At 51.8% G+C, this 14,506-nt stretch overlaps 6 protein-coding genes across 6 annotated transcripts; 5 read left to right on the top strand and 1 right to left on the bottom strand.

Moving 5' to 3' along the window:
• Positions 1–73: 73 nt before the first annotated feature.
• HETIRDRAFT_477625 (uncharacterized protein) lies at positions 74–1,941 on the top strand (the record flags this gene model as incomplete). Its single annotated transcript, XM_009550262.1, has 4 exons — positions 74–448; positions 511–628; positions 690–722; positions 1,212–1,941. Coding segments are annotated over exons 2-4 (786 nt in total), but the record flags the coding sequence as incomplete, so codon positions are not given.
• Positions 193–539, top strand: HETIRDRAFT_321973 (uncharacterized protein; the record flags this gene model as incomplete). The annotated part of the gene is made up of 2 exons (XM_009550263.1): positions 193–448; positions 511–539. The coding sequence occupies 2 exons, from the start codon at positions 193–195 to the stop codon at positions 537–539; spliced, it is 285 nt and encodes a 94-aa protein (XP_009548558.1).
• Positions 1,942–2,657: 716 nt separating the features above from the next.
• On the top strand, positions 2,658–3,735 carry HETIRDRAFT_477622 (uncharacterized protein; the record flags this gene model as incomplete). The annotated part of the gene is made up of 4 exons (XM_009550261.1): positions 2,658–2,782; positions 2,836–2,991; positions 3,107–3,240; positions 3,448–3,735. 4 exons carry the CDS (start codon positions 2,658–2,660, stop codon positions 3,555–3,557), a joined length of 525 nt encoding a protein of 174 aa, XP_009548556.1. The 3' UTR covers positions 3,558–3,735.
• A 222-nt stretch (positions 3,736–3,957) lies between these two features.
• HETIRDRAFT_477620 (uncharacterized protein) lies at positions 3,958–6,810 on the top strand (the record flags this gene model as incomplete). The annotated part of the gene is made up of 12 exons (XM_009550260.1): positions 3,958–4,190; positions 4,863–4,907; positions 4,972–5,022; positions 5,088–5,100; positions 5,176–5,462; positions 5,523–5,711; positions 5,769–5,859; positions 5,934–6,024; positions 6,104–6,185; positions 6,263–6,529; positions 6,602–6,692; positions 6,748–6,810. The coding sequence occupies exons 1-12, from the start codon at positions 4,042–4,044 to the stop codon at positions 6,808–6,810; spliced, it is 1,419 nt and encodes a 472-aa protein (XP_009548555.1). The 5' UTR covers positions 3,958–4,041.
• A 613-nt stretch (positions 6,811–7,423) lies between these two features.
• On the bottom strand, positions 7,424–8,005 carry HETIRDRAFT_103437 (uncharacterized protein; the record flags this gene model as incomplete). The annotated part of the gene is made up of 1 exon (XM_009550259.1): positions 7,424–8,005. One exon carries the CDS (start codon positions 8,003–8,005, stop codon positions 7,424–7,426), a length of 582 nt encoding a protein of 193 aa, XP_009548554.1.
• A 1,523-nt stretch (positions 8,006–9,528) lies between these two features.
• Positions 9,529–13,806, top strand: HETIRDRAFT_322477 (uncharacterized protein; the record flags this gene model as incomplete). Its single annotated transcript, XM_009550258.1, has 22 exons — positions 9,529–10,045; positions 10,097–10,115; positions 10,175–10,381; positions 10,440–10,483; positions 10,591–10,675; positions 10,752–10,924; positions 10,976–11,098; positions 11,155–11,230; positions 11,284–11,356; positions 11,410–11,418; positions 11,469–11,501; positions 11,570–11,587; positions 11,643–11,947; positions 12,007–12,281; positions 12,345–12,357; positions 12,413–12,469; positions 12,521–12,607; positions 12,660–13,015; positions 13,069–13,249; positions 13,309–13,594; positions 13,641–13,686; positions 13,748–13,806. 22 exons carry the CDS (start codon positions 9,529–9,531, stop codon positions 13,804–13,806), a joined length of 3,042 nt encoding a protein of 1,013 aa, XP_009548553.1.
• Positions 13,807–14,506: the final 700 nt, after the last annotated feature.

The raw sequence follows: 14,506 nt of genomic DNA, 5'->3' as shown, positions 1-14,506 counted from the left end.
TTCGGCGTTTGCCGAAAGGACAACGGCTGCGTCACTGCTCCGCCTTGCTCAGCCCGTCGCAAGCCCCGTCGCCCATTGCCCGTCGTCCTCGTCGTCCTCCCTCGACTGACCAACGAGCAGGCAAGTAAGTGTATAGGAAAGTAAGTCAGGACTCCCGTACATATACACGCACTACGCAAATTTCGACCGTGCATGGCCTCCAATGGCGTACCCACCAGCACCAGCACCAAACACCGCTCCTGCGCCGATATCGTCACCGCTGCCCGTATGCGCTCCCACGAGAAGCGCGCACGGCGCACCAAGCAGCCATGGATCACGCTTAAGCTCGCAGTTGGCATCGCGGGTGCACTTATCGCGTACGCCTGCTATGTGTATATTGGGAGACTTTGCGTGCCTATGATCAAGCGTAACGGATCAGGAGACGCGTTGGGTGGGAGAGGGACAGGAGGTGAGTCTTGGCTCTCTTTTATCTGTTCGGATAGGTCCGTGTGATGGTGGGTGGTGGTACAGATCGGAAGGATGATGAGTTGCGGGTTTGATAGCTTGCTTACCTGTGCTCCCCGCGACAGTGGCGTTTCTCGTAGTGTTTCTCTTGCTCGGGTTCATGCTCGTCTGGGCTTATATTAAGGTGGGCAATTATTATTTCCACACCCTCCTCGGGATGCGAACCATCGCCTTGTCTCCAATAGGTTGTGTTCACACCGCCAGGATTCGCAAAAGATGTGAGTGACTCCTATGATTTAATTAGCATTCGCGCACTCGCGATGTCTTGTGGATCTTGGAGTATTGGCTTCTCCGCAAAGACAAAGTGCTCTACCTTCTCGCGGTATCTGTCTCTGTTTTTGTGTGTGGACGTGCGGGCAATGCCTTCGCGCTTCGTCGGCGCAGGCGAACAGACTCCTTACGGAACATGAAATCTAAAAATATTACCCTGCGTCGTTTGTCGCCGTTCCTTCTTGACCCTGGCAGCTTTTCTTGATTTGTGAGCTTGTTGTAGTAGGGCGCTATCCCACTGCGGCCCGGCTGGTCGGGCGATAGGAGGTGCGCAGCGGATTTCGTGTCCATGGATGCAGCACCTACGTCGTACTTGCGCTCATATCCCTGGACGTACATGACATCACTCACATATTCGCATTCCCACCCTCACCATTTATGTCCTGCCTTTTCACGGTTCAGATCCTCAACTCATAACTTCTTTCCCTTCCCTGCAGCATGTCACATCCGCATCCCCACCTACACCCTCTTTCTCTTACTCCTATTCTTACAGAGGTGCTCCCGCACCTCTCGACCCGACCTCCCCCAACGCCGCCGACGGCGCACATGACGATGCCGAGACTGAGACTATAGGCATCCCGTATGCAGCGACGCGTCCCCACGCCTCGCACTTGCCTGCAGTCATAGTTGACGCATACGACCTGAGTTACAGCAGCGTCGATCGCCGCCGTGCGCGCGAGGCCGCCTTGCCGGCGCTGAACACTGGCGCTGAGCGCGGCACGCCCCTCGTTCAGCCAGAGTCGTCCATCTCTGCTTCCCCCTCTGCCGAGCCAGAACATGAAACAGAGGAGGGAGGTACCACGCCATCGTCAGCGACGCCCTCACCAGCGATCACATTTGCCCCGCCCGAATCGCCCTCTGCGTCGGCGTCGACGTCCCACACACCGTTCACCTCTCACGACACGCCCGCCTCTCCCTCTACACACGCCGAAAAGCGCTCCCGCGCATCGCGGCACCCCGCCCACCCACACTCGCAATGGCATACGCAAGGTGCCGGCCATCGGGACCAAGACCAGGACCGCAAGCGGTACAAGGGCCGTGGGCGTCAGGCGAGCGACCAGGGTGCTGAGCGGGCAAGGTATCAGGATGCGGATGCGGAGCGCAAGCGTGAGCGAGGGAGGAATGGGAATGGGGAGAAGCGGGAAAGTTTCAGCATGGCCGTCATGCGGCGGCCGCCTGGCACGCCTGTGCTTGCGGAGGAGTTCCGGTATTGTCGGCGGTGCAATTTCGTGCGGCCGCCACGGGCGCATCATTGTCGGGCGTGTGGGACGGTACGTGGATGTCTCTGCTTTACACTTTCTACATTTCGTGTCTTCTTTTTCTATTCTTTGATATCATCTATCTCGGGGCGTCTTTTGTGGCATCTATCGATGTCAACGGGATGAGACAAAGCGGAAGGGGTTCCATGCCGGGACGTTTCAGGAGTGGCGACTCGGACACTGGGCCCAAAGGTCTTTTATTCACCTCGCTGAAACGTTCACTGGGCTACTTAGGCACAGCCGGCACCCGGTCTGTATTTCTTGGTGCCCCATCGAGGGTTATTACACCTTGATGGGGATTTTTTTTTTTCACTTCACTTCTGCACCATTCCTATGCAGTCTGCAAAAATAACTTGTCGTGAACCGCGCGCTAATCCAGTTTGGTGACGTATCTCCATAGTGCGTGCTCAAGTACGACCATCACTGTCCTTGTGAGTCTCTCGGGCAGTTGCTGGCTATCTGAGCCCCAGACGATCAATCCGGCCGCTGACAGATTTTTCTTCGAACCCTTCTCGCAGGGGTTGGACAATGTGTCGGTGCGCAGAACCACAAGGTTCGCTCGCTTTTTTCTTCAAAAAGAGGAAGGCATTTTTAACGATGATCGGGCAGTTCTTTGTTGACCTTATGTTTTGGGCGCTTTTATTCTGCTTGTGGACGTTTTCGACGCTCGTCGGGCTCAATGCGCGCGCCAATGCCGCGCAGGGGATGAGCGTGTCCGTTGACCCACAGCATATCGTCGTCATCGCTCTGTAGGGCTCTCTTCCCCTCGGAATCCTATCTTCTTAAATGCGGTTCTGAACAGGGCGGGTCTGTTTGCGCTATTTACTGCGATCATGCTCATCACGCACGTCACACTCATCTCGGGCAACTACACGACAGTGGAGCACATGTCGATGCGGACGATGAAAGAGAAGGAGCGAGATATGTTGTCGCAGGTGCATCCCATATGGGCCATATCGTGCGTTGCATCTCTTCCGCTCGCTCTACCTATTTGCTGAACGAAACCATTCATCTTCATCTCTGAATTTCCGATATACATATGCTATATTTTGCTATTCTTGGTGCGTGCTCAGTGCAAAGAAGCGGACGGTGAGCGAGTGGGATAGGGAGTGGGGAAAGATGGAGACGGAGGGAAACTTATGGTACCTTGGGAGCGTGCGCGCGCACTGGGAGCTTGTCATGGGCACGAATGCCTGGACGTGGTTCCGTGAGTATCTTGCATCATCCGTGGGAAGCAAGCACTGACGCATGCCGTGTTCTCTTTGTTCATCATTCGCTATTTTCGTCGTTATTGTTCTTGTTGGGCCTTCTTCCTGTCATCGATTTTGCGATGCTGCGATGTTGTCGATGCATCGTCGTCGGCGTCGGCGCGTTCGTCCGACTGTCCTCGTATTGCGCGATCATGACGCTGCAGTCCCGGTCGGTCGGGGCACTTCGGATGGTGTCACGTTCGAGAGGAACCCCCGTTTCGATGCGAAAGGCCGATGGATGCCCAGGCGGGAGTGGCCTGCGGAGTTGCAGTGAATGGTGGCCGGTATAGCGGTGAGACTGGACGGTGACTCCCCTTCGTTTCGATATGGGTTTTTATTATTATGGAGGTGGCTCCGTTCGGGCCGTGTAGCACCACCCTGACATTGGATGCTGATTTATGAGTATGCACAACCTATATACGCGACTTGATGCTACTATGTATCGGCTGTCCACGGCGAACGGTTGCTCCTAAGGAGGTGTGGCACAGAGCCGCAGCGCCGGTATAGCGGAGTGCGGGTGAATTTCGAAAAGGAGGGAGCGGCGGCGACGGGCGCTTGTTCAGGCGGCTGTATTGCTCCTGTCTTCAGGATGCTCCGCCCGGCGCCGACCATATATAAACCGCCGTCCGGTGCCGGCGTGGCCCATCGATCGCCCTCGCTCGCTCTCTTCAACGACGACGGCAAATTTCTGTCTTATTCTTCGCCACATCCTATCTGTTCCGCCAGCACACTCTCCACACGACAAATCCACTGATACGATGGCTCCATCAGCATTCGCTGACAATGGCGCACAAGGGGCGCCTGCGAATCCAAATGGAAAGGCAAGCGGCAAGTCGGGAAGTGGCGGCTCCGTGCATCTATCTTCGGCGGACGTGATTCAGTTGGAGCATCAGTTCGGTGCACACAAGTGAGTGTTTTTTGCTTGGTTGGCTTCTCTGTAAATTGCGGATCGGCGATTGGCGAACGAGGATTGCGGGGAACGGTGGCCCGCCGGCCCTCTTTGCGATTGGGCGCTATTTTGACTGAGCCCGGGGTACGATGATCTGTTGTGTGATGCGAACTCTTTTTTTTTTCTCGCGTCGTGTCTTTCGCGAACGATCAAGGTCATGGACCGTGAGCCAGCCCGGCCTCGGACTTCCGATGCTTTTGGGGGCGCCTGGTCGGGGAAATCCTTCGGAAGTTCGCCCACTTGAAAGGGATGTGACGAGTTTAGGGCACAGTGTGCCACCTCTGATAGACTGTGGACGAGGGGGCAAGCGCTGCGCACTGTTCCGGTCCCACTCGCGCAAGGCGTTGTGGTAGGCTGTGTCCCAGTTCCTGACCATCTACCGGGCATTGGCACACTCGGAGAAGACCTTGCCACAGCCTACCCTGTCAAGCATCTTCATATCGCGCTTTCCGTGCGTGTGATCCATCACCAGTTCTCGACCAGCGTGTTTTGTTCATCTACGGTCGCAATCGCTAGAACGGACCTGCTGCTATGGTACAGGGGGCGCAGTCAAATGGCTACTATTAGCTACCGCTACTCATGTTCGCTTCATTCGGCATGGATGTTGATCATTTTACATCTTAAATATAGCTATCATCCTCTTCCTGTCGTCTTCGACCGCGCATTGGGAGCCAAGTGAGTAATTTTGAACCCACATGGAACTACACTCTGGCATGTGGTTGATGGTTCCGGAGTACAGGGTATGGGATCCGGAAGGCAATGAATACATCGACATGCTTTCCGCGTACTCGTAAGTTCACGATCTGTCCCCGCTGCTTCCTGATTCATTGACTCCCGTTCCTTTCTCTCGCTTAGTGCGGTAAACCAAGTGCGTCCTATTGGTCTTCTTTTTCTTCCATTCGAAATGTCCGGTCCTGACATCATCTCTCCTGACTTGGTTTAGGGCCACTGTCATCCACGTATCGTTGCCACCCTTGTGGAACAAGCGCAGAAACTCACGCTCTCTTCTCGCGCGTTCTACAACTCGGTGTTTGGGCGATTCGCGCAGAAGGTGACCACCCTGTTCGGATACGACATGGTATTGCCAATGAACACTGGCGCCGAGGCCGTCGAGACCGCCGTCAAGCTCTCACGCAAGTGGGGCTACGAGAAAAAGGGCATCCGCGACGGCAAAGCAGTTGTGCTGAGCGTCGAGGGGAATTTCCATGGTCGGACGCTCGGCGTCATCAGGTGCAGTGGCTGCGTTTCAGGCGTTACTGCGTGATCGCTGATGGCAGGTCGTATCTCAAGCATGAGCACAGATCCAGAAAGCCGAGGAGGATTTGGGCCGTATCTCCAAGGAGTAGGGCCTACGTTCCAGGACGGCGCACAGACTAGGACCATTCGGTATGGTGTTATCGAAGACTTGGAGCGCGCGCTCGAGCTGTACGGCACTGACGTCGCAGCGTTCCTCATCGAGCCTATTCAGGGTGAAGCGGGGTAAGGGTTTACCGGATCATCAGAAAGGACTGGGAACTCAGCTGAGGTTCACATTAGGATTGTTGTGCCCCCTGAGGGCTACTTGTCAAAGGTCCGTGCGTTGTGCACGAAACATAATGTGTTGTTCATCTGTGATGAGATTCAAACGGTAAAAAAGAACACACTACATTTTTGAGCGTTCTCACACATAATTCCTTTCTAACGCCCGTCTGTGTCTTCTAGGGGCTGTGTCGTACAGGAAAGTTGCTCTGTTGTGAATACGACAACGTGCGACCGGACATCATTCTCCTCGGAAAAGCACTATCAGGAGGAGGTAAGCTTCTCACAGCTGCGGTTCCGCTGCGTGCTCAGGTGCATTCGACGTTGACGCTGATTGAATCCTCCTCTTTCAGTGTACCCTGTGTCTGCGGTCCTAGCCGATCGTGACGTCATGCTCTGCATCAAACCCGGCGAGCATGGGAGCACCTACGGCGGGTTTGTCACTGCATCAGGCCTTCGCATATCATCCTAGTAACTGACCACGACATCTTGGGGCCTTGTTTTTCTCACAGAAACCCCCTCGGATGCGCGGTCGCAATGACGGCGCTCGATGTGCTGCTCGAAGAGCAGCTTGCGGAGCGTGCGGCCGCACTCGGAGAGAAGTTCCGTGCGCTCGTCCGCGCGATCAAATCGCCGCTCATCAAGACCGTACGTGGTCGTGGCCTGCTGAACGCGGTCGTCATCGATGAGACCCAGAGCGCGAAGGGCCGCAGCGCGTGGCAGCTTTGTCTGCTTCTGAAGAGCAAGGGCCTGTTGGCCAAGCCGACACACGTCAACATGTAATTCGGCTCCCGGAAAATCCGGTTTCATTGAGCAGTTCATCCAGTATATACTGACATGGTTATTTACAGCATCCGATTCGCACCCCCCTTGGTCATTGAGGAAGCGGATATCGTCAAGGCTGTCAAGATTATTGAGGAAGCGCTCTCCGATCTTGACAAGGTATAACTCCCTATGTTTTTCACCTTTCGGCCTGGTCTGATCGTCTCTCTTGTAGTTGGATGACATCCCTGGCGAGGTTCAGAGCGAGAAGGGGTTTAAGGATGAGATCAGCAACTGAGAAAGAAAGCATGAACAAGCGAAAGAAACGAGGAATTTTATCTACTTATTTCAAAACCCTAGCGCCCGCTTTGACATGTAGCAGTAAACTGTCGTGTGTTTCCATAGCATCTTCAGCACACTTTTTCTATCGCACTCTGGTTTGGTATTTTTTGACCGTGCGAGCATTCCCATCACCGTCATCATGGTAAGACGATCGTGAGACGAAACCAAGAATCCTCGTGTGCTCTTCAGAGATTGGAATTGAATTACGGCGAGCCAGACATTCGTACTATACCATTTTGCTAGTAGCTACTCCTCGCTAATCGAAAGAGTTATGCGGCACTAGAACATGCGCGTGTGTATGCAGTTCACGATATTATGAGAGTTGTAAAGTAGCATTAAAGGAAACATACTATAAGTCTTGCTAATGCTTCATTGCATCGGAATGTATCTTCGATGGGAAGCAGCGGAACGTCGACTATCATTCTGTACAGTGGGAATGACATTTCTCAAAGCCCGTATACATTCCTCTAAGGTGTCGCAACATATAATCTCTAGCTCCTCTAGCGGGTTATCGATCTCCGCCCAATGAGTGAACACCTTCACAATTTTTTCGTCGAAATATGATGGCCCTAGTGCTTTGTCGTAGTCGACCTCCCGAAGATGAGGGTTTTCAACGCGGGAAACAAAAGCACTCGTGCTGCACTGAATGCCTGGCCGAGAGAAGGCTCCTGTTTTAAGGCCGAAATGAGATACATAGCCGCCTGACCCGACACATCCATCGTCTGTACACGCTCAGCATTGCGCGAGAGGTTCAACCAGTATGAGGGTTCAAAGCCAGCATCGGAAGAGATGTCGACTGTCAGGCCCTTTATATTCTCAAGCAAAACAACAGCGCAAAGGATGTAGAACAGCGAGCGAAGGTACAGACCTCCAGGAAGTTCAAAAGCGACATCAAAGATAATGCGCGCATCTAAGACGTGCACAACCTCGCGAGAATGTCGTCGTATGGCGACCTTATCATTCTGTGAGGTGACGGCCACGTCCAGATACATGATGGGAAGCGCGATGGTCGCTGCGGCCACATGCGGTATGATATATGCAATGATTGCATTGTGGGTGACAAGCGATTTTGAGAGCTGCAGTGGCAAAGATTTTGAGGCTTGTAAGAAATCAATGGAAGTTGTTTGCGGGCCCGGAAATACGGAGATCATCGAGCTGAGAGAGTGTGGTGGTGCGGACGGTATTCTTCCCAGAAATCAAGGACGATGAGAGGACGTTAATGAGGTGTCGTGTCGAGTAAGAGGGCATCCGATCGAGGAGACCTAGAAGCTATGCACACGAATGTAGTTGCAGTTCATTTGGCTGAGGTTCATCGAGCAATATTCGGGAGGCGACTGACGAGGTTGGCTGTGAAGAAAGGGTAATCAGAAGGAATGTGACAAGCTACGATGTCAAAAGAGCGCAGGCGTGGAGTCTGACGGGAAAACAGGTCCGGAGGAGCAATCCTGATGAATTTTGACGATGTGCAGCGTTGCGCAAGTGTTGGAGTATGGCTTGTATAGGCGTATGCTGGCCAAGAACGAGCGATATGAGCCGTGCCGTAGTCTAGTAACGATGATCACCACGCATCGGTAGACAACGCTACATCGATCGGAACATTGCGAGTACGACGTATCATTTCTAAGGTCCATTCGATGCCAAGGTCTACGTTGATGCACGACCAAAGGCGGGGTTGTGAGAGTGCAACGTTGCGCCAGTACCTGCAGATATGCGTCGCGACGATCCACCCAAGGTGAAGTCGGGGGTTATACTAGTCTCCGGAAAAAGTGAATTCTGCGTCAAGGTAGGATGGGTTCAAGATGGCAAGCCAAGTGAAGATGTGCATAAGTATCTCGATCGGAAGAGAATTGATGCGAAAAGGGGATGAAGCATCTGGGATTCTCTTCCGGATAGTAATGGCGATCACGCCAGATTCAACTGCAGCCCCGACTCGAGGGACACCGCGACGGAGGAGAAACATACTTGTTGAGCAGATGGCAGAACTAAGTGATGAATGATACTAAGTGGTAAATTGCAACACTAGCTGTTTCATCAGCCATTTGACAATTTCAGGGATTGTATGTGTGCGCTACACACCTGAGCAAATTTTACCATGCACAGAAGTCATGGAGGGATGAGACAAAACCTGATGTGCAGTCAAAACTTGAACTTCGAGTCACCGACACACTCCGCCACACCTCCTTTCGCTTCCCGCGGACCCTGCCGGTCCTCAGTGGTGCATGGTGGCGTTCACTAGTTCACCATTGAATGTCGCCTTCTCCTCTAAGAATGCGGATTCGCCTTGCTTTCCTTGTGCATGTGAGGTAGTTCATGGTCTCGTGCCGGGGAAAAAAAAATAGCAAACGACAAGTTCTGATCGACTCTAACGTCGTGGTGTTTCTTGCTTCCTTCGGCGGCCCGGCGAAACTGGCAAAATGATCTGACGAATGTCCTCTGACCTCCTCTGACCTCTTCTGACCCCCTCGACATGCCGGCGCAACCTCGGGATTGGCCCTTGCGTATACAAGACAGTCGCTGGCTATATTTGCCTGGGCAGGAGGAAGGTCAGCAGAACGACGTCGAATGCAACGAGGAGACGCGTCCATCGGGTCTTGGCTGATTGGTGACAGCGTATGATCATATACTTAAGGGCGCGCCTTGAGCACAGTCGACACTAGTCTTGGAGAACGCTGCCATGGTTCATCTTCTGAATCTTTGGGGTCAAGCTTGCCTACTCGTCTTGGTCACTGTTTGTGGCGTCCGTGCGATTGGTCAAGACACTTGCGTTTCTTTCCAAACCCAGTCGTCGAGTTCCTCGTTCTCCGTCATCAATAAGGGCCAGGCAGCTCCTATCTTGGTCTCAGCAGACGAGTGGCCGGGCGTACAGCGCGCTGCATCTGACTTCGTTTCCGACATCCAGAAAGTCTCCGGCGTTGCACCTCGTTTGTCCAATGCGACAGCATCTACAGCATCTGCCAACTTAAAGACGAACACACCTCCGATTTTCGTTGGTACGCTCGGGAAGTCGTCGCTAATAGAACAGATCGTGAACCGGACTCACCTGGATGTCTCCTCGATTGACGGAAAATGGGAGGCGTTCTTGGCTAAAGTGATCGAAAATCCCCTTCCGGGCATTGAGAAAGCGTATGTTATCATCGGCGCAGACAAAAGAGGGACAATTTTCGCCCTGTACGACCATTCGGAACAATTTGGTGGGTCTGTTTCGTCTATCGCTTATTATATGACACTTAAATGGATATCAGGCGTCTCTCCGTGGTACTGGTGAGTTGTAGTTCGCAGAGCTCGCTCTTGAAAAATCTTGCCTGACAAAAGCTTCGAAGGTGGGCAGACGTCCCGGTGACGCAACATGCAGATATCTTTATATCTCCCTCCGGTTGCTCGCACGGCTCCCCCACTGTCAAGTATCGTGGTATCTTTCTGAACGACGAGCAGCCTGCGCTTCAAAATTGGGCCATGGAAAAATTCACCAATGGCACGGGCGCAGCTTTGACTGGCTCTCCGTTCAACCATCTCTTCTATACGAAGTTGTACGTGTTCGTTTTCCACAATCAATAATAGCCGTAGTCTGATTTTCTTCAATGAAAGGTTCGAATTACTCCTGCGTTTGAAGGCGAATTATCTTTGGCCAGGTAAGCTGTTTGCTCAGAATTATTATGTGCTTGAATCTTGAATTTGGCGTTTAGCCCAGTGGAGCAGGTGAGGACTTACTCGCCTAAGTCATGAGCGATGTGTTGAGTTGACATCTCCAACAGCGCGTTTGGAGTGGACGATCTTCAAAATCAGTTCTTGGCAGACCTGTATGGCGTGGTTATGGGTACGAGGTATGTCTGCACGAACTTCTGGCGTTCGAAGTTCTTCAACACCTATTTTGTATTTTCCCGATTGAATTCTCTCCAGTCACGAGGAACCGTTGATGCGAAGCATCCCTGTCGAATGGTCTCTTTTTGGCTCAGGTCCTTGGGATTATTCCACAAACGCGCAAAATATCTACAATTTCTGGGTCGTGGGCGTCGAGAGGTCTAAAACATTTGAGTCGCTTTACACCATGGGAATGCGTGGCGACGGCGATCGTGAGCCTATCTGTCCTTGTCAGTGTCCTGTTCGGTATTAATCAAAAGCAGTGCCCGTGTCTACTGGGACTAGCATTGCTTTGCTCGAGCAAATCGTCGCAGACCAGAGGCAAATTCTTTCGGACCAGATAACCGACACAAATATAACTTCGATTCCACAGATGTGGTGTCTCTGTGAGCATACTTTGCGATGTCCTTGCCTACGATTAAATAATATGCTGTCCAACCAGACAAAGAGGTACAGGGTTATTATGAGGAAGGTATGCGAGTTGACGACGACATCACGCTCCTATGGACCGACGACAAGTTCGTTCATTGCTTTGATTATTTGATTTACTCCTTGTCTAAATGTAGTGTAGCTGGGGCAATATCCGTCGCTTGCCTATCGCATCTGAGCGGAACAGAACTGGAGGTGCTGGCGTGTATTATCATGTAAGTGAACATCCGACCCTCTCTTCCAGCGTTAATTGATTTTTTGGCCAAAGTTCGACTATGTAAGTCTTTGAAAAAGCTGGCAACCCCATCACTTGTTGAAGCCGATTAGGTTGGAGATGTTCGAGACTTCAAATGGATCACCGTACGTCTACTCAAAGGATAATCAGCGTCAACTCCAGAGATAACGAACTCGCAATGCTGCCCATACAGAGCACGCAATTATCTAAGGTACTGGATCGTGGATACAGAAGATGGCAAGAGAGAGACCTAACTCGCAACCCAGGTTTACGAGCAAATGTCCTTGGCCGTTGATCGTGAAGCCACCCAAATATGGGTCGTGAATGTTGGCGACCTGAAACCCTACGAGATGGACATCGAATTCCTTATCACATACGGCTGGAACGCGACGCGCTGGTCAGCGAATAACCTGAACAGCTTCGTCTCGAGCTGGGCGCAGCGGGAGTTCGAGTTGTCGGCGAAGGACTCTAACACAGTCACCAGCATTGTCGCGAACATGACCATGTTCCTGTCGAGGCGCAAACCGGAGCTGCTCAACAGTACGACTTACAGCTTAATCAATTATCGAGAGTGAGTTCATTATTAGACATCTATATATCGAATCGCTCATGTCATTTCGGATACGTCAGGGCCGACAATGTCCTCGCAGCCTGGGATGCGCTGAACCGCTCAGCATCACAAATTTACAATAGTCTTCCGTCTGCGAAGCAACCTGCGTTTTTCCAGCTTGTGTACCATCCCGTGCAGGCTGGCTATACGCTGACGAATTTGTGGATATCGGCCGGAATCAACAACATGCGGGCGTTTCAGGCGCGGCTGAGTGCGAATGACTATGCGGACCAAGTTGAGCAGCTGTTCGAACAGGACTATGACCTTGAACAGGAATATCATTCCATCTTGAACGGTGAGCCGATATGCACAGCAGAAAGCACAGTCAACGTTGATGTCGTTTACTGGGGCATCGTAGGAAAATGGGACCAGTAAGTTTGCGACATCTGTTTCTATCAGTGACCCTGTTGACTAATGGCCGCTTAGTATGATGGACCAGACTCACGTCATGTATTATTATTGGCAAGAACCAACTCAAAACACGTTGGTAATTTCTGTCTTTGCTCCTCACGGTTTCTAAAAACATCATCGCAGAATGCCTCCTGTTTCGAAAATACAGTCACGGAAACCCAATATTGCGGGCGTCATGAGAATAACGCCGGAGGGAACGCTGGGCACATGGTCCGTACTACCAGTGTTCAGTTAACCATTGATTGTTACTGAACGCGCACAGGCCAGGAGATAATCAATATCAATGCGCACAAGGCTACAGCTGTCCACCTCCGTCGATGTCTCTGGATTTCTTCGATCCTATCGGGGACCGCTATGTAGACGTTAGCGCGGGTGGTCCAATCCCCTTCACGTTCACGGCGACAAGCAACGCGTCGTGGCTGAAGGTTACTCCATCGCAAGGCTCGCTCTCACCTCAGAATTCTGAGCAACGAGTGACGATCACAGTGGATTGGAGCAGTGTAACAGGTGTTCAGGCTGCACAGATCTTGTTCAGCTCTATAGCTACCGGTCAACCGCCGGTCTCTCTCCCTCTAACCTTCACGGCCAATCATACGATAGTTCCAAGCGGGTTCCAAGGTGATGAAGCACGCTCGAACCAAATTTCACTCGTGACTTATACAATCCCATAGGCTTTGTTGAAGGCGATGGAGCTATCTCAATCGAAGCTGCTCATGCCACTCGCAATACTACATTGGGAGAGATTGCATGGATGGAAATTCCAAATTATGGACGCACGCTATCTGGTGTCACACCTTGGCCTCGACTCGGCAACAATGAAGCCAACTACACCGCCGGCAGTGGCCCAAGCCTGTCAGTTCAGCTTCTAAAACATGCCAGAAATATTCACACCCCTACTTCCTTTCATACAGGGAATACGACTTCTATAACTTCAACACGATCGGCCAGGCAGGGAACGTTACCGTCACGGTGCTAGTGTCGCCGTCCTTGAACGCAAATGGCGATGATAGGCCACTGGCCCTCGGTGTACAGGTTGACTCCCAAACACCACAAACAACGTATTTCATTCCTTTTGCCGCGCCTGGGGCGGAGCCAGCTGCCTGGGATGGCCTCGATGGGTGGGTCGCAAATAGTATTGTGCCTATCGTAGGGACCTTCCTGGCCAATCCGGGCTCGCATACGCTGAAGGCAAGCTTTGTCCTCTCACTCGCGGGTCGAATCTCGGTCTAATTTGTTTGGCTAGTTGTGGATGATCGAGCCAGCTGTAGTGGTGCAAAAAATCATAATTGGTACGCAGCACTTTTCTGCTTTCATCTTTTTTCGTATTGTTGATCTGACGGTTTGTGATAGATACGGGTGGGGTTCAACCTAGCTACCTGGGCCCACCTGAGAGCGTGATTATAAACTGAAATTTACTTTTGCCATTCGATCAGTACATCATATTCCCATCAATTGTGTTTCGAAAGATCGATGCTCACGATGATCGCGACATTCGCAAGGATCACAGCTGTTGCGCTCAACCAGTGCTCAATCTATCAAAGCCGCCAGAGCCCAATCACATCTACCGATGTATTAGCCAGGGACTTGATTGCTCACTTATCAAGTTTGGGGGCGAAGCTGGAGTTCTCATCGTGGGATTACTTTCATGATCTTAAGTGGGGAACAATATCCTTACTCGAAAGTCAAATTGGGAAATAAGGTGCGTACCTGCGCGTTCGGTGCTCGACATGAATTCTGCATGCAAGAGGTCATACACGATGATCGTCCAGAAAAATATCATATCTAATGAGTGCACCGAACCACCGCACAATCATTGTGAGCTGGTAGAAGATCCCGACGATTGCGACGTACACCACCAATTCAGACACAAAATTGAACACTTGTAGAGAAGGACGCTCCTCTCGTTTTAAATCAGACTCACGTCCAGTATGTAACGTGGAAGAAAATGCTTGTCATTGAGACAATAGGCTACAATAGGTCTACTAGGAGATTCGGATGGCAGAATGGGAAGAAGAGGCGGTAGGCGTCGCATACCAAGATTAATAGGCTGTATGGCAATACCGCTGGAAGAGTATAGATGACTTGATGTATAATAGCGGATACAGCTAG

Source organism: Heterobasidion irregulare, assembly GCF_000320585.1.
Source record: "Heterobasidion irregulare TC 32-1 unplaced genomic scaffold scaffold_07, whole genome shotgun sequence".
Classification (NCBI taxonomy): Eukaryota; Fungi; Basidiomycota; class Agaricomycetes; order Russulales; family Bondarzewiaceae; genus Heterobasidion; species Heterobasidion irregulare.
This window is presented reverse-complemented; position numbering and strand designations above follow the sequence as displayed.